The sequence below is a fragment of the Lingula anatina genome, chromosome 4 (assembly GCF_051362555.1).
Source record: "Lingula anatina isolate TDL-2025a chromosome 4, LinAna3.0, whole genome shotgun sequence".
Classification (NCBI taxonomy): domain Eukaryota; kingdom Metazoa; phylum Brachiopoda; class Lingulata; order Lingulida; family Lingulidae; genus Lingula; species Lingula anatina.
In genome coordinates, this window is record NC_141770.1 from 21257235 (window position 1) to 21276402 (window position 19168).

General features: G+C 37.7%; 2 protein-coding genes across 5 annotated transcripts in view; both read left to right on the plus strand.

Moving 5' to 3' along the window:
* Positions 1 to 157: 157 nt before the first annotated feature.
* Positions 158 to 6987, plus strand: LOC106170382 (uncharacterized). Of its 2 annotated transcripts, none has more exons than XM_087011161.1 (10): positions 158 to 252; positions 1239 to 1393; positions 1655 to 1816; positions 1956 to 2108; positions 2490 to 2657; positions 2792 to 3009; positions 3626 to 3704; positions 4470 to 4622; positions 5034 to 5267; positions 6248 to 6987. In XM_087011161.1, the coding sequence occupies exons 1-10, from the start codon at positions 201 to 203 to the stop codon at positions 6452 to 6454; spliced, it is 1581 nt and encodes a 526-aa protein (XP_086867287.1). In that variant the 5' UTR covers positions 158 to 200; the 3' UTR covers positions 6455 to 6987. The 2 variants fall into 2 exon arrangements, with proteins under 2 accessions (XP_086867287.1, XP_086867288.1); XM_087011162.1 differs by having other exon boundaries at positions 6232 to 6405.
* Positions 6988 to 7284: 297 nt separating this feature from the next.
* LOC106170365 (L-gulonolactone oxidase) overlaps positions 7285 to 19168 on the plus strand; it is a 32315-nt gene continuing 20431 nt past the window's right edge. The window contains exons 1-11 of one of the 3 annotated variants that reach the window (XM_087011159.1): positions 7300 to 7444; positions 8356 to 8469; positions 10474 to 10628; positions 10885 to 11046; positions 11215 to 11367; positions 11874 to 12041; positions 12174 to 12391; positions 13644 to 13722; positions 15444 to 15596; positions 16009 to 16242; positions 17229 to 18012. In XM_087011159.1, the coding sequence (XP_086867285.1) occupies positions 8415 to 8469; positions 10474 to 10628; positions 10885 to 11046; positions 11215 to 11367; positions 11874 to 12041; positions 12174 to 12391; positions 13644 to 13722; positions 15444 to 15596; positions 16009 to 16242; positions 17229 to 17435 (1584 nt within the window). In that variant the 5' untranslated portion in view covers positions 7300 to 7444; positions 8356 to 8414 and the 3' untranslated portion in view covers positions 17436 to 18012. Of the gene's footprint in view, positions 7445 to 8355; positions 8470 to 10473; positions 10629 to 10884; positions 11047 to 11214; positions 11368 to 11873; positions 12042 to 12173; positions 12392 to 13643; positions 13723 to 15443; positions 15597 to 16008; positions 16243 to 17228; positions 18013 to 19168 lie in introns of those variants that run through there. The other 2 variants (XM_087011158.1, XM_087011160.1) reach the window with 2 other exon arrangements.

A 19168-nucleotide genomic window follows, 5' to 3' on the forward strand; every position in this document is an offset into this window, starting at 1 on the left:
TACTATATACATATAGATATTTAAATAAGCAGATAAAAGAAATTAAAACTGTTCAAAGAGGAAAAGTTCATGCCCCATAGAAATTTGCGCAACAAAAAATAAGGCGAACTTAGGTGTGCATATTATTTTGTCACGCTCTGTTTTGTACAGACGATGATCTATGATAGGTCATATATGCGTCTGCTACAGTACAAAAGAAAATGGTGTCCCCGCCAATTTCCTGTCTGTACGCCTGTCTGCTGTTTAACCCAGGTAAATAAGTGGCTTTAATATAAGGAAGTAGATTTTGGTATGTGGTAGGTGTCATTTATATAGAACTTGGTAAAACCAGAAAGTTTAAGCTTAGTACCGGGGACTGCCTTAACAAGGTTATCAAGAAAACATCAAGGTGCTATGTCGAGCATTTAGAATTATTGAATATCCAAAGACTTCCAGAGAGTTGTAAAGGTTCGGGTGTATATCCGTAAGTTTGGTTTGGATAAAGTCAGATCGCTTTGGGCGTTAAGGTACTAATGTACGGCTACCTTTTGCTGGTGGTATAGCGACGTATTACAGCCATTCTACAGTTTGGCATATTTACACGTAGCATCAGTAATGCGGGCACTGCGTTATGATTGAGGTCTTTAAGTAGAACAATGTATATGTCTTTGGCCATAGAAACGTAAACGCAAAAAATGCACCTGGTCCCTTGAAAGTTACTTATTCCGTTCTGATCCTATTTTACCTTTGACACCAAGTGTTATTTTTGGTAAACTTTTTCTATTGCTTCACTGCAAAACCACCTTACGAGAACAAACGTGATGGGCGTGAGAATAGCAAAAAACACATTGACCTCTTAAAAGGAAAGAAAAATGGGGGTCCTCAGCAAAACACATTACTTACACTGTTCCTAAAAAAGGTCGGTACGCCTTTATTGGAGAACCAATGTGGGGGTGCAATAAGAAATACTATTTATATGTAAAGTAAATTCCCCTATCGATTTAAAAATCAGATTTTAAAATATATGTACCGCAATTAATGGACAACCATTGCATCTGTAGAATGATTACTAAAACAATCTTCGTATTGTGTATTTTGCATGTAAAATTTTACATTTTTTTCTAATTGAATATTTAGGCTTTTTACATTGGATACATTTATTAAAGTACCCTTGTAAAGTGCACTGGATATTTTAATGAATATAGACTTGAAATAATGCATAATATTTTATTATTATTATTATTATTATATCATATCAGATATTGCAACGACTCCTCAGTTGCTTGAGATACAGAAATGCCTTCAGGAGTTTATTGGTCCAGCGCCAACTGTCCAGCTAGAGTCATTCTCTAACTGGGAAGGGTCAGCCATTTATGATCACGTGTTCGTGACTAAACCGAGGACAGCTGGGGAGGTTAAGAGAAGGAGTTCTTTACTCAAAATTATGTGGAAAATTTCTTTAGGAAATCACTATTTTCACAATCTCAAGGCATTAACTGGTCGTTTTCTTTTTCGTTTTCATTGAGAGTTTGAGATTGCAAAACTGTCGGCTTCCTGTTTAACCTTATTTAAAAATAAAGAAAATTGTTCAATAGGCTGCTTATTTTCCGAACAAAAAATATCTTTAATATCCAAATATAGTAGCAGTTACAGTGAATATAATTGTTATCTGCAGATACAGAGAACTGTTTCTGCTGCTGCAACTTGTGGGATACAAGTGCGAGCCGTGGGCAATGCACATACCGCTGATCAAGTTTGGGGTGGCAGAGGCCATGTCCATATTAATATGTCCGAGTTGACCTTAGAAGGAGGAAAGAGAGTGATCATGCAGCCCGAGGTGCGTGTTTTCTTTCGCTATTGTTGCGATGAATTTCAGTAGGCCTATTTATTATTATTATTATTATTATTATTATTATTATTATTATTATATAAAGAACCAAAAGTGCATCTTCCATCATATTGACAGACTATTACAGATTGCAGGCAAAAAGGTCGCCTCCGTGAAAGTTGCAGCAGGAGTCACCCTGGCAGAATTGAACATTGAGATTGCCAAGCATGGCCATGTGTTTCATCTGGGGCCACTCATTGGAGAAGTGACGATAGGGGGAGCTATTGCAACTTCAGCACATGTATGATATGTTTGCAGTTAAGCATTAATTCTTAGGTGTATTATGTCGTAAATTCTTAAAGTAGGCAGTTTTTTACATGCAAATGTTACATGTAAAATGCATCTCTGTTAATCCCGTGTCCTGTCATGTATTAAGATTCAACTGTATCTTTATACCTAATTAAAAATTGGGATCCAAACCACGCATGGGTTAGTGCGTGTGTGTGTGTGTGTGTGTGTGTTTGTGTATGAGAGAGAGAGGGGGGGTGAGTGTGAGTGTATCGCAATCAAGATTGAAAACGCGTCTTCGCGGGTTGCAAATCTGCCTGAGTTTGAAGTTGAACACGAGTAATATATTTTGAGTTCGTACGTTTTTGTATTACAATTTTTGTTGCTTTCTTAGAGTGGATTCTACCATGAACCGTCGATAGGTGGCTACATGACACGAGTGAAGCTCGTTGATGGGCGTGGGGATATAAGAGAATTCAACCAAAACTCAGATGCAGATGTGTTGAAAGCGTTAAGATGCCACTTAGGACTGCTTGGAATTTTGTTTGAAATTGAATTAAAAGTAAGTGAAAAGATGAATAGACATTATTTGTTAGTGTTATTTTTGTATTGGATTTGACCGAGCTTTTGGTCCACAAGTTTGACAAATACTGGATCGAATTTATTTTAGGTCCGTGTTTTAAACTTAACTTTCAGGTTATCCAGCAGGTTGCTGTCAATTTCCAGCACGTCTTCACTCCACTTCGGAACTTGTTTAGCCCGACCTTTCTCCGGGATCTCACACTCGAGAATGACTTTGTGAATATGTTTTACGTACCTTACAATTCACTTACGGAGGAGGAAGCCAAAGAAGTGACACACACTGGCACAGTACCAAGGAGTTGGGACAGCGGAAATGATTTAGTGCTGATAAGGTATCTGTGACTGCATTTTTCCATTGCCAAACCTTTTCACAGCACTTTTTACATTTAAACTTCAGATATTTATTCAACATGTGTGGAAATTGTAATTCATTTAATTCATATTATTCATATGATTTATTTACTAATCATTACTTTCTCTTCATTAATAAAATACTATCAGATAAGCAAAATTTCAACATAATGGAAAGCATGTTATCTAAATATTGCTTTGATTTATGCCCACTTGATAATTAAAATGGAAGGTTTCAGTCTAAAAGTGACACACTGTACCAATTCTTTTGGGTAAAAAAGGTAAAAAAAACTGATTTTTGCGTAAATGTACATATTTCAGAAATTTCAAAACAAATACAAATAATAATATCAATAAAAATTACAGACATCTACGTCTCTAAACGAATGCATGTACGTGTGTAGCTAGTTCTGTTAAAGACTGTAATTGCTAGGGATTAGCAAAAAATATTAGTTTGACAGACTTGAAAAACATCCTTCTGCCCCAAACCCACACAATGTAACATAAAACAAGTAATTAGCATTTGCTTATTATAAATTTTATGGTCTTTATCACGGTGTCCTTTCCCAAACAATTATTGTCTCATGACTTTTCTAGGATTATAAACCAAATCTCGGCCAAAAGAAATTTTGAAGACGAAAGGCCTCCGTCCGTCCCAAAAATCACGTATAATAAGGTATTTATTCGTTTGAGTGTTGGATTTTAATATCATAACATATTTTATTAATCCAAAATTTCGCTGAGGGAGGAGGGGTCAAAGGGAAGAAAATTGTCTCGAAACGGGAAAATATTAAATAAAAGAGAATTTGACAATTTTTATCGTACTATACAGGACACATATAGACTCAAAGCTCACTCGCCTTGGTATCTTTTCGTTTGTGGACCGAGCAAAGGAGAGGATATCCAGGGAAGCATGCAAGAACGGACACCTGTTCTTTGTTCCCTTCCCACCTGGACTGGCTACATCATACCTATCATGTGCTTGATGTAATATTTTACAATGCAATGTCATAAAGTGAATTTTTTTCTTTTTCTTTCAAATTTGATATAATATTCACTTAACATATTGAAAATGCTACTTTTGTAATGAGGTTTGTGTCACTGTCAGTGTGCTAAATATTTTATATTTCGTTTGTAGATATTTTATATTATCTTTTTACAGAGGTCGAATACTAAAATATATCGAAATCGATAATATAAACTACATGTATATTGCATATTGGCACCACATTGAAATACCTAATGTATCGCTATTCACCAAATCTTCTATGCTTGAAAATGTGATTCGTCGATGGTATGTATTAAATCGCTCAAAAAATATTACATATCAGATTGAAATATAATTGATCAAGCGTTCTGGTTTACTGCCTGGCATTACTAAACCTAGTGTGCCAAAACAGGGAACGATTGCAGAATAAAACCTCACTTTCGTTTTCATTAGGCTGCATTCGAAGTACAGCTTTCTTATCCCGTCTCTGTTGTGAAAAACCTCACAGACGTATTGTTCCTGAATATTCTTGGGATCCCGGCGGTTGACAGTATGGAATATGTGATGGTTGATCCGAATTTCACCAACGGAGCAGCAGCAATGCAGGTTAGATATACAGTATTTCAATAACATTGACCATAATAAAATATTTAACAAAGGCACTATTTTGCTTTGTCAACGATAAAATCTTACCTAAGACTTTTAAGAAAAACGAATTTTGAATAGTGCATTAAGAATATGTGCATTCTTGCTTACCCAGATAAAAATATGAGTGGTCTGCAGCGTTTTTGAAAGGGCGTGCGCTGATTCGGCCACTTACTGTAGTGATCGCTCTGTATGAAGACCTATTCCTTCAGCATGCTGCAAGATTAGAACGTCACACCAATCTTTCAAAAATAAGTTTGATATGGACATAGGGGCCGAAAGATTGAGAGAAGGCACCGAAAGCACATCCTCTTAGACATGCTTGAATCAACAGTAAGCGAATCCTTGACGAAAACTCTTCTCCATCTTCAGGCGTTGTCGTTGCTGCTGAATAGAGTTTCCTATCTGAAGGGTATACAGCCAATGCAGGAGGGACTGTTTAGATGGTTTAAAGATGCAGACTGTTTCCTCTGTCCAGCCTCGAAGTCACGATTTCGTGGTAAAAATGGGAAGCCTGACGAGTTTGAACATTATGTGTCTTTTCACAGCCACAGTCAACCAACCTCTACAATGGCAATAATGCAGTTTCAAGCATTCGGAACAGCGGTATATATTGTTCCATGTCTTTAAGTCATGCTACTAGACGCGTTAATATAGCAATATTATTTTTAACAGGTGGATATTGAGCTGACTGAATCGAAATGTAGCAAAGTATATAATTTCGGTTTTATATATACATTAGGATCCCCATATACTTCTTTCTCATAGATACATACTGGTACGCAGATAGCCACACATCTCATTATAACTAAATCGTTTTGATTTGTGATATATTTCATTTAGATTAAACATTATTCCTATTTAGTTACATCATGTTTGCCATTTTTAAGACGTCGTTTTCAAACAGTGAAAAATTATTTCCTATCCTTAATTCTGTCGCAGGCACTAGCAATTTGTCATTAAAAAGTGTAGAAGCCGGGCATAAATATGCAGATTTAATTTTGGTTCTAGGATTTTCTCAAATAGAGTTAGATCCATAACACATGAAAAAAGTAAAGTTAATAAATGTTGGTGGGCAAATACGGGCGGTATTAGGAGATACCATTCCATACTAATTCGTATAAAGCAAAAGCAGTTGAACTTGGGCTCTCACAATGGCTAATATTACACTGAACAAGAGGGGGTGTGACAAAAATAGAAAGATATTTAAAAGAGGCCTTGGTCTTCGTTTATTTACATAAAATACATTGCGTCTCCGCCCCATTTTGCTGACTTTTGAATCAAAATTAAAAGTTTGTCTTTATTTTTTTTCTTCGACCTAACCCAGATCGTCAGAACTTTGACCACGTGTTAGTGCCAATAGTAATGTGTCAGAGCAGGCCAGGTCTCGATGCAATACTTGGAAAAGCACCGTGCAATATAAAAGTGGGTGGAAACCACATGTATGTGCCTGCGGAACACTTTTTTACTGATATATGTAGCGTTTTTAGGAATACATTATTTTGTTAATGGTCGCTGCTTATGTGCATATTATACTTGTTGGGTGATAGTCATTGTAAATGCACTATAGGTATACGATTTTTCAGCTTGTGGCGGAGTTGGATAAGCTTGGCCAGTACGGGCGACCTCACTGGGGAAAAGGACTCCACGTGTTCCCAGCTTTAAAGGAACGCCTGAGGTCCAGTTACGGCGACAACTTGGATAAGTTTAAAACCGTCCGAAGAGAACTTGATCCTTCTGGGGTTTTCACCAACGTTTTCTTGAGAGAATTATTTGATATTAACATACCTTGATTGAAAGGGCCGACGGACATGTCAGTGAGTAAAATCAGCGTAGTTATCAATTCCTGAAAATCACACAAATATACCCATAAGCTATCCAGCATACTGACTCAAAACACACATTTGTATCGTCATTTCTGACACATGTACATATGCCATTGTCGCTCGAGCTGTTTTGCTGCGAAATGGTATAAAAATTACTTCAGCTAATATGAGAGATCCTAACAAATGGAACCGTTTGCCCTCCAAAACACCAAAAATTTTCAGGGCCCTGGAGTGGGTCCCTAATCCCACGCCAAGGGAGCAAGGGTCGGATATGCATCCGATGCTTGTCATTCGTTACCCCCCCCCTTCAAAAAACCCTGGATCAGCCCATGAACGTTATACAGCACCATACACAGTTTGATTTCAAAATTTTGAATCTACTGCATTCTAAAAGATACATTACACAGTGCTTTAAATGGAGTTAATTATTTTTAAAACTATAAGGGTATACCACTTTATTATGTGTACATTGTCAGTAGCCCGTTTTGCTCCAAGTTATGGACCAATAAATTAAAAAAAACACATTACGATTTTTTATTTCATTTTCTTGTCACTGTGTGATTTTATAAACTATTTATCCTGAAGTTTCAAGGGCTTAAATATGCAGAGAAACCAAATTCATCGCCTTACCACTACATCCAACATAATAACAGTAAGCAAATAAGGAATGATTGTGACGCCCTTTTTGTGTGCATACGATATACATATTAAAATTGGCCAATAGCAGTTATACATGACAACTGCATAGAGAAAATGAGCATGCCCCATAGAAATTATGCAACCCAAAAATAAGGTGAACTGAGGTGTGCATATTATTTTGTCGCGCTCTGTTTTTGTGTACAGACGATGATCTACATTAGGTCATATATGCGTCTGCTACAGTATAGTAAAAAGGGCTGTAGAAGATGGTGTCCCCGCCGATTTACTGCCTGTATGCCTGCCTGCTGCTTAATCCAGGTAAAATATTGGGTGGATTAGCTATAATATATTGAAGTAGATTTTGTGATGTAAAAGGTGTTATTAAGATAGAACTTAGAGAAACCAGAGGAGACAATCGTGCTGGGACAACTGAAGTTTGTAGTGTTTAGTTTAAGGGAACTGCCTTATCAAGGTCATCAAGAACAAATCCGGGGAACAAGTGCAATGTGAGGCATTGAAGTGAGGCGTAAAAAGTGGTCGTTTGTTATACATAATTATGTCTGGTGGTTTTCCTTCTTCCCAGTTCACTTACACTTCGAAGTACTTACACTTACACTTCGAAATGCTTTCCCTCCTAGCAGACTAGTGTCGCAGGTGAAAATGTGCAAAACGCAGGGTGAAGGCTCCATAATGCAGAATGAGGACTCAATTCAAAACCAGATCAAACCTGTTTTTCAAACCGGTTTTTCTTTCATTATTTACTCTGACAACCGAAAAAAACGTATGATGAACAAACCTGCTGGGGTGATCCCATGTACATGAGCTTGCGCATGGGGCCTTTACATGTACATGTGGCCTGTGGGAATGGGTCGGGTATATTTCCGTCAGTTTTGTTTAGATAAAGACAGACCGCTTTCGGTGATAAGGTACAAATGTACGAGTACCTCGTGCTATTCGCTTTACAGCCGTCATATATTAACAACAGATATTCTTTGCAGTTTGGCATACTTACACGTAGCATCAGTAATGCGGGCACTGCGTTATGATTGAGCTTTATAAGTAACACAATGGCGGTGTCTTTGGCCAGAGAAATGTAAACGCAAAAAATGCACCTGGTCTCTTGAAAGTTACTAATTTCTTTCTGATCCGATTTTACACGATGTTACCTTTGACACCAAGTGTATATTTGGTACACTTTATGTATTTTTTTCACTGCGAAACTACCTTAGAAGAACAAACGTGCTAGGCGCGAGAATAGCAAAAAGCCTACATTGACCTCTTTAGGCGAATGAAAAACGAGGCTCCGCAGCAAATAGTCATTACTTACACTGTTCCCAAAAAAGGTTGGTACACCTTATCCGAGGACCAATGTTGAAAGTGCAATAAAATAATATTAATGTTTTAGGTAAACTCCCCCATCAATGTAAAAAATCAAAACTTAATGTGTATGTACGTATGTGCAGGTATGGGCGACGACTGCATCTGTAGAATGATAACTATAGATACAGACTTGACATTTAATATGGAATATTTCAGTTTCGAAGGTATGCCTAGGTAAAAATGCGTTCTTTTTTCAAAAAATTCCGATCTCATATAAAGTTTGTGAATGGAGAAGTGTGTAGTCAGGTGTGTCGCTACCAATTAAGTGAATACCAGGTTTGTTGCGCTGCTGCATTATGTAATATGCAGTGATTTAATTGGGTAGTGCTCCTTTGGGCAGGTCAATGCTTGGCTTAGGCAAAGTAAGGTTCTTTAAAAAAAGTATCCATATGTCGGCAACTACTGCATAGAAGAATTTGAAATTTGTATGCAAGTGGTCGGTTTTGCAGTGTGTACAATTAGCTATGCAGTGCTTTACAAATGTGTTAATCTGTGGCAGAATGGCGCGAAAAAGACAGACATTGCCAGACAGATAATTGCGCCAAACAAAACGGTCCGCAAAGTTTGATGGAGTGATGCCCAGACTGATGTACCTACACAGAGGCCACACCCACTGTATTGAAATCGTACAGGACCCACTGTCTTTCGGGATATGCTGTTGCAACTAAACAAAAAGCACCCAGTCCGTTCAGAATGAGGGGTAAATTGCCACCAAAACGCACTTTTCAAGGCCAATAACGAACACCAAACTGGTTTTAGCAGGTTAGAATACCAGACGACCTCCGAGGAACCCACTGTAAACAGCAAAACATCGTTTTATGTTTCTCTAATAAATTGGGGACATTGGCCGTTTCTGGGCTGAACACTGAAACCTTGTGGCTTTCTTTAATGAGGTCAGATTTCACCTGTACCGCTCAATTAGTCAAAACAGAGCTTACAGACATCCAGAAGAGGCCAACGACGAAGCGTGTGCCGCGTCTAAAGTGACTAAGGTCATTAACAGTGTCAGTATTTGGGGTGGATACCACATTGGTGCCAAAACACCAATGGTAGTCATAGACGAAAACCTGAACCAGATCAAATAAAGGAATAATCTGGGAACCACTTGACTATCATTTGATAGGGGGAACTTAAGAAAAATTTTAGGTTGCACGGTGAGATTGCCGGTTCACACAGAGCACTTTTAATAGCAGATTACTTACAGAACCAAGGGAATCAGCAGCTACCTAAGTAATCAAAATCGCCGTATTTGAACCACATAGACAATATGTGGGTAGGCCATTACTCGCTGAATCAATGGCCTACATGGCCTACAACAAAACTGGACCAGATTGGACAAACTTTGACCGATGCCTGGAATATTATTCCAGATTGAACTCTAAAAACCTATCCCAAGGAATGCCTTGCCACTTGAGAGCGCTGGTAGCAGCCAGAAGAGTTCAGGCGTAACAGCGACCTTTCCTGTGACTAGACACTGACATGAGGGTCCTTTGTGGAGCGTGTAACTCTTTTACAGACAATAATTTGGAAAATATGGAGATCCAAAATATCTCTTTTAATGGTCGTCGTATGACATAGAATAGGAAATTGCAATGTGTTTTTGTTTGCTTCTCTGGCGAATTCCATTAATGAACTGATGTCACAATGACATCAAAGAGATAATAAAAAGTTATCAAAACATGATTTTAATCCTTATTTTCATTTATCAGTCAGTAAAATCGGAAAAAAACTGAAGAAAAATGATTTGGAAAAAAATATTCCATATTAAATGTCAAGTCTGTACATTTCCGTGTTTTGTATTATACTTGAACGTGTTAAACTGTACAGGGTTTTTTTCTAGTAAAATATGAGGGCTTTTACATTGGATAAATTTATTAAGTTACCCTGGTAAAGTACAATGAATTACTTTAATGGATCTAAAACTTTGAATTGATACATAAAATGATATTATTATTACACCATATTAGATCTTGCGAAGATTTCTCAGTTGCTCGTGATACAGACATGCCTTCAGGAGTTTATTGGTCCATCGCCAAAGGTGCTATTAGAGCCGTTCTCTAACTGGCAAGATTTAGTCACTTATGATCACGTGTTCGTGACTAAACCTAGGACAGCTGAGGAGGTAAAAACAAACAATTCTTTACTCAAAATAATGTAGAAAAAATTTGTGGCAATTAATCTTTTTCGCAATGTTAAAGTGTAATCTGAGCTTTTGAGTGCTTTTCGTCTTGAATGAGAGATGTTTGAGATTGAAAAATTGTCGTCTCCTTGTTTAACCTGTTTGGAAAATAAAGAAAAATGCTAAATTATGGCGTATGTTCCGAACAAAAAAATCTAACTCTTATGGCAGTTACAGTGATTTTAATTGTTATTTGTAGATACAGAGAACTGTTTCTGCTGCTACAACTTGTGGGCTACAAGTGCGAGCCGTGGGCAGTGCACATACCGCTGATCAAGTTTTCGGTGGTAGAGGGCGCGTCCATATTAATATGTCCGAGTTGACCTTAGGAGGAGGAAAGAGAGTGATTATCCAGCCCGAGGTAAGTGTTGTTTCTCTGTTGATGCAAACATAGGATACATAGGCCTTTTTAAATTTCAATTGTTCAAATTATTATAATAAGTAGTAGTAAAAGGCCTAGTAGTAGTATTGGTATTAGTATTTAAAAGACCGAAGATGTATCTTCCATCATATTGGCAGACTATTACAGATTGCAGGCAAAAGGGTCGCCTCCGTGAAAGTTACAGCAGGAGTCACCCAGGCAGAGTTGAACAATGAGCTTGCCAAGTACGGTTTTGTCTTTCATCCGGGGCCTTTAATTGGAGAAGCGACGATAGGGGGAGCCGTTGCAACTTCAGCACATGTATGATAGGTTTAACCATATGCATTTATTATATTACGTCGTAAATTCTTAATATAGGCAAATTTTCTTTACAAAAGGCTACAAGTATTGCATGTAAAAATAAATCTCAGTTATCTCAGCTCTGTGTATCCTCCGATGTTTTAATTAAAATTAATCTGTTTCTTTATAACTAATTCAAGATTGGGATCCAAACCGTGCACATCATAAAGTGTGTGAATGCGCTTGCGCGCGCTTGTGTGTGTGTGATTCGAATCCCGTTTTCCAAATCTATATTCTGCAAAGGCGAGATTCGAGTCCAAATATGCAAATCACCCAATTCAGCTATAAAAAATTGTATCAAAACCGTTTTACTTTCTTCAGACATAATCATATCAGTTGAAAGAAAGACTTATTGTGAAATCCTCGTGAAATCTTCGACAATTGCAAACATTGCTGTGATTGAAGTTCTACGCGAGTAATTTATTTTGAGTTTGTGTTTTTGTATATCAATTTTGTTGCTTTCTTAGAATGGATTCTACCACGAACCATCGATAGGTGGCTACATGACGCGAGTGAAGCTCGTTGATGGACGTGGGAATATAAGAGAATTCAACCAAAACTCAGATGCGAATATGATGAAAGCGTTAAGATGCCACTTAGGTCTACTTGGAATTTTGTTTGAAATTGAATTGGAAGTAAGTGGAATATAAATAGGCATTATTTGTTAAGTGCAGATTTTGTACTGGATTTTACCCAAAGTTCTGTTCAAAAGTATTGACCAATTCTGGATTGAATTTATTGGGTCCGTTTTAAATTGTAACTTTCAGGTTATCCAGCAGGTTGCTGTCAATTTCCAGCAAGTTTTCACTCCACTTCGGAACTTGTTTAGCCCGACCTTTCTCCGGGATCTCATACTCGAGAATGAATTTGTGGATATGTTTTATGCACCATACAATTCACTAACAGAGAAGGAAACCAAAGAAGTGACACTCACAGGAAGGGTACCAAAGAGTTGGGACAGCGGAAATGATTTAGTGCTGATAAGGTATCTGTGACTGTACTTACCATGGCCAAATCTGTTCACACCACTTTTTGCATTTGAAACTTAAGATTTAAATTCAATTCATTACTAAAACTATGCATTAAAAATTGATACATATTATTTATATTGCTTTATTGATAAAATACTATCAAATAATTATATAATAATCACAAGTACTTTAATTCCATCAACTTCATTAATGTCAAGTATGTTATCTTAATAATTCTGAAATTTATGCCGAGTTATTTAAAATGGAATGTTTCAGTTTGAAAGCGATACCGATTAAATGTCAAAGATTACAATGAACCTTGTGTAAAATAAAGCTGGTCAATGTTTGCATGACTACACCTGCTAAGAGGAATCAGTTTATATTTAGTTATACCATGTTATCATATCAACATACTTTCTAACAGACGTAACCTCGACTCGTGCGGTATAGTCACTATATTCTCATTTTAATAATACCCGGTAGTATTTATTTGTGGGGGTGCTCTCTATATTTCTTAGTTGTAGGGCATCATAAAGGACATTTGATATTCTTATGCCGCCACCTTACAACCCTATCACTTGCTTCTTTTAGACCAGACGATGTGATGCTATATAAGGTTAAAGACAAAAGTTTAGATTATCGACATTTTGTATTCAAATGTATATAGAAAAGTTCCAGACGCAAGGTCATTTTAAGCAGTGTCGCACGCAATAGCATGCTATCAACTTTGTATAATTAGGTCATAAATATGGTGCCGCAATTGTAAAATGAAAAATACAGTAGTGGCGTTAAGAGTAACAATTTGAATCCACTGATTGTTATCTACAAATCATGCTAAAATTGAAAAAGACAAAATATCATGATTTATCATTATGTTGATAATGCTCGTCCTTTTTAACTTCGTCTACTTTTAATATTGGTCATCCGAAATATTTTTATGCAATAAGTTTGCAATAAGTAAACCAATGTCATCATATTGCAGCTGCCAGCCTATGCATATATTTTTGAAATGTCAAAACAAACACAATGATTAATATCAATTTAAAAAATGACAGACATCTGCTTCTCTATACAAATAGCTAGTTCAGTTAACGATTGTTATTGCTTGGAATAAGCAGAACAATTTGGCAGACTTGAAAAACATCTTCCTATTCCAAACCCACACATTGTAATCTGACATAAAAGATGTAAACATTTTCTAAATTTAATATCAGAAGGATGGTGCTCTTTCCGAAACAATTATTTATTGTCTCATGGCTTTTCCAGGATTATAAACCAAACCTCTGCCAAAAGAAATTTTGAAGACGAAAGGCCGCCGTCCGTCCCACAAATCACGTATAATAAGGTAAGTGTGTGTGTGTGTGTGTGTGTGTGTGTGTGTGTGTTTTAAGTCTTGCATCTTAATTTCAGAACACATTTGATGGATAAAAGATTTTACTAAGTGGTAGGCCAAAAGGATGAAAAATTGTCTCGAAACGGGAAAATATTAGATAAAAGCCATATTCACATTTTTTCGTACTAAACACAACACAGGGATACAAAACTTAACAGAATTAAAACTTAATGTGGAATATTTTTATCATTGTTATTTTTGAGTGCATATTAATCTTCTTTTGCTTTATTCATCAAAAAAGTATGTTATTGAGTGATAAAATATATCCAGTCTTCTATTTTGAGATATTTCGGTCAATAATGTCAAATTTGACATAAGATGTCATTCAAAAGAAGAGAACACCCAAGAAAACCATATCAATAATTTGATATCAGTATTAACTTTAAGCTAAGATATTAAAGAACACGATAGCATCCGGACAGCGATATGTTACACAGTCAAAGAACTCATTAGCCCACAGATTTTCAATTAGGTTCGTATCTGGGGAGATTGCAGGCCAGGGCAGTTGCTAAATCCCTTTGTTTTGAAGAAAGCAGTGATTCTTCGAGCTCAATGTGGGGATGCATTGTCGTCTTGGTACACAAAGTTGTGCCTAAAGATGTGTCTTGCAAAGGGAAGCATTTTTTCTCTGTAGGAATTCTGGTTGAGGTTGCCTTCTAGAAAAGCCAACTGGTTCTGGGCACCGGCATGAAATGCACCCCAAACCGAGACGCCACCACCCTCTGCTTGCATCCTAGGTAGTACACAGTCATCGTTATATGTCTCCTACGGATATGATTCGACCGTCAACCCTTTAAACTCCACACCTTGCCTCATCACTTAAAACGACATGATTCCAGTGGTTTGGCTGCAAACGCACGTGGTCCCAGCCCATTGCAGACGCCGTTGTATAGAACTGCTGTTGACAATGGTTTCCGTACTGGTCTTCGTGCAAAATAACCGACTTGTAACAATCTCTCGTTCACGAGGGACCTTGAAACGGGGATTTGAATGACATTCTGCCACTCTCTTCTGAGGACACTGGTTGTCTTTGTACGACCAGTCTAAAGAGAAGGAGATCCTGTCTTCTTGTTGTGAAACGAGGACACCCTGGTCAGGTTCGCCTGTTGTAACATTTCTTTGGAGAACTTTATTAACGGTTCCCCGATAAATGTTAAATTGCCTGGCAATGGCTGCCTGTTTCTGGCCATTTTCTCCTACAGCAAGAATCCCATAGTATCTTCTCAAAGGTACCTGTCAAGTTTTTAGAGCGAACCATCTGTTGCTTCTCGAAATACACTCCAAAGACTGACCAAACCCATGCGTTTTTATACAAAGGCAGAAAAAGACCACCCCTCACATTTCTGACCACAGAACATACAACTGCATGCATCAATTGTTTCGAGAGTTGTGTTGTAATTAGGTAACACACCTGGCTGCATGGAGTGACACTTCAGTTTCGGATTTGAATAATCAGAGAGAAAATAAATATTTTGTAGAAAATTTACTCGCCAAATAATAGTCTTCCGTATTAAGTATTAACCCTGTACTTGCCCTTGTCCACCTCTCTGCCATATACAATAGATCAATACGACAATAGATCAAGTGTTCTGGCATACTACCTTACAGTGCTAACCTTAGTATACAAGAATGGAAATGAATGAAGAATAAAACTTAACTTTCAATTTCTTTAGGCTGCATTCGAAGCACAACTTTCTTATCCCGTCTCTGTTGTGAAAAACCTCACAGACGTATTGTTCCTCAATATTCTTGGGATCCCGGCGGTTGACAGTATGGAATATGTGATGGTTGATCCGAATTTCACCAACGGAGCAGCAGCAATGCAGGTTAGATATACAGTATTTCAATAACATTGACCATAATAAAATATTTAACAAAGGCACTATTTTGCTTTATCAACGATAAAATCTTACCTAAGACTTTTAAGAAAAACGAATTTTGAATAGTGCATTACGAATATGTGCATTCTTGCTTACCCAGATAAAAAAACGGAGTGGTCTGCAGCGTTTTTGAAAGGGCGTGCGCTGATTCGGCCACTTACTGTAGTGATCGCTCTGTATGAAGACCTAACCCTTCAGCATGCTGCAAGATTAGTACGTCACACCAATCTTTCAAAAATAAGTTTGATATGGACATAAGTGCCAATAGGTTGGGAGAGGGCACCGAAAGCACACCCTCTTAGACATGCTTGAATCAACAGTAAGCAAATCCTTGACGAAAACTCTTCTCCATCTTCAGGCGTTGTCGTTGCTGCTGAATAGAGTTTCCTACCTGAAGGGTATACAGCCAATGCAGGAGGGACTGTTTAGATGGTTTAAAGGCGCAGACTGTTTCCTCTGTCCAGCCTCGAAGTCACGATTTCGTGGTAAAAATGGGAAGCCTTACGAGTTTGAACATTATGTGTCTTTTCACAGTCACAGTCAACCAACCTCTACAATGGCAATAATGCAGTTTAAGGCATTCGGAACAGCGGTATGTATTGTTCCGTGTCTTTAAGTCATGCTGGACGCGTTAATATAGCAATATTATTTTTAACAGGTGGATATTGAGCTGACTGAATCGAAATGTAGCAAAGTATATAATTTCGGTTTTATATATGCATTAGGATCCCCATATACTTCTTTCTCATAGATACATACTGGTACGCAGATAGCCACACATCTCATTATAACTAAATCGTTTTGATTTGTGATATATTTCATTTAGATTAAACATTATTCCTATTTAGTTTCGTCATGTTTGCCATTTTTAAGACGTCGTTTTCAAACAGTGAAAAATTATTTCCTATCCTTAATTCTGTCGCAGGCACTAGCAATTTGTCATTAAAAAGTGTAGAAGCCGGGCATAAATATGCAGATTTAATTTTGGTTCTAGGATTTTCTCAAATAGAGTTAGATACATAACACATGAAAAAAAGTAAAGTTAATAAATGTTGGTGGGCAAACACGGGCGGTATTAGGAGATACCATTCCATACTAATTCGTATAAAGCAAAAGCAGTTGAACTTGGGCTCTCACAATGGCTAATATTACACTGAACAGGAGGGGGTGTGACAAAAATAGAAAGATATTTAAAAAAAGGCCTTGGTCTTCGTTTATTTACATAAAATACATTGCGTCTCCGCCCCATTTTGCTGACTTTTGAATCAAAATTAAAAGTTTGTCTTTATTTTTTTTTCTTCGACCTAACCCAGATCGTCAAAACTTTGACCACGTGTTAGTGCCAACAGTAATGTGTCAAAGCAGGCCAGTTCTCGATGCAATACTTGAAAAGCAACGTGCAATCTAAAAGTGGGTAGAAACCACATGTATGTGCCTGCGGAACACTTTTTTACTGATATTTGTAGCGCTTTTAGGAATACATTGTACATTATTGTGTTAATGGTCGCTCTTTATGTGCATATTATACTTGTTGGGTGATAGTCATTGTAAATGCACTATAGGTATACGATTTTTCAGCTTGTGGCGGAGTTGGATAAGCTTGGTCAGTACGGGCGACCTCACTGGGGAAAAGGACTTCACGTGTTCCCAGCCTTAAAGGAACGCCTGAGGTCCAGTTACGGCGACAACTTGGATAAGTTTAAAACCGTCCGAAGAGAACTTGATCCTTCTGGGGTTTTCACCAACGTTTTCTTGAGAGAATTATTTGATATTAACATACCTTGATTGAAAGGGCCGACGGACATGTCAGTGAGTAAAATCCGCGTAGTTATCAGTTCCTGAAAATCACACAAATATACCCATAAGCTATCCAGCATACTGACTCAAAACACACATTTGTATCGTCATTTCTGATACATGTACATATGCCATTGTCGCTCGAGCTGTTTTGCTGTAGAAACCGGCGAAATGGTATAAAAATTACTTCAGCTAGAGCCTAACAAATGGAACCGTTTGCCCTCCGAAACACCAAAAATTTTCAGGGCCCTGGAGTGGGTCCCTAATCCCACGCCAAGGGAGCAAGGGTCGGATATTCATCCGATGCTTGTCATTCGTTAACCCCCCCACCCCCTTCAAAAAAACCCGGATCAGCCCATGAACGTTATACAGCACCATACACAGTTTGATTTCAAAACTTTGAATCTACTGCATACTAAAAGATACATTACACAGTGCTTTAAATGGAGTTAATTATTTTTAAAACTATAAGGGTATACCACTTTATTATGTGTACATTGTCAGCAGCCCGTTTTGCTGCATGTTATGCACCAATAAATTTTAATAATCACTTAACGATTTTTTATTTCATTTTCTTGTCACTGTGTGATTTTATAAACATTTTTATTTATCCTGAAGTCTCAAGGGCTCAAATGTGCAGAGAAATCAAATTCATCGCCTTACCACTACATCCAACATAATAACAGTTAGCAAATAAGGAATGATTGTGACGGCCTTTTCGTGCTATATACCGTATAGCTAAAAAAAAACACGACTATTGGTACGCGTATGATCGGTAACTGATTTAATTCTCGTAAAATTACCATCCGCCCCCTTCCTTATGAATAGGTATTACTTTATTAATACAATGCAACCGTCGTGTAGCCGCATGTTAGAAGACAATGTTTGAATACGCACAGCAGTAGGAGGCCGCTACCCCTTCCCAGCAAGGAGTCAACTAAGCCGCAGGTTAGAAGACAATGCGTGATTACTCACAGCAGTAGGAGGCCGCTACCGCTCCCCAGCAAGGAGTCAACACAGCAGCGCGTAACCCGGGCTTAATTAGGGGTTATTAGCTGTCCACTTATGATCGGTATTGTTCGTCTTGATTGCAGCACACTTCCTACTCACTATTGGTTCGACCGCCTCTTCTTTAAATGCTCTCTCAAAACTTTCCTCAGTCAGCCGAGAATGGAAACACGTTTATCTGCCGATAAACTACGTCGTTGATGTATTATTCGGCATCATTCTACAGTGGGTCATAAGGCTCTATCTATGATTTTTTTTTCGTCTCGCATTTTACCAGATTAAGCTGACGCTCGAAAACTAAATTTAATGAATAATTTTCTCACGTGCACCGTATCCAGCTAATTTTACGACAATAACTACCACGGCACCTCCGCCATTTGCAATTGTAGACGAACCACGTGTTTCCAACTGATAGGCCAATACAACTATACCAGGCCCATTGTACGAGAAAAGACCGTTTATATTTAATGAATTAAAAAACATTTGAGGATTGCGATTTTCTATTGATATACTATCGATGGTATCCCTGTATTAAATCATAGTGTAGCATGACTCGTATCACAAGATGGCCTTAGAAATGAAGTAGGCCTAAGACAGGCCTACACTCTGATAGTTTTTAGTCTATTATTAACCCTAATGTCGTTGCTTGTCATTCATTCTAGAACTCTCTGAGCCATCGCAAAGTTATTTGCCGGGACATTTAAAGGCTACTT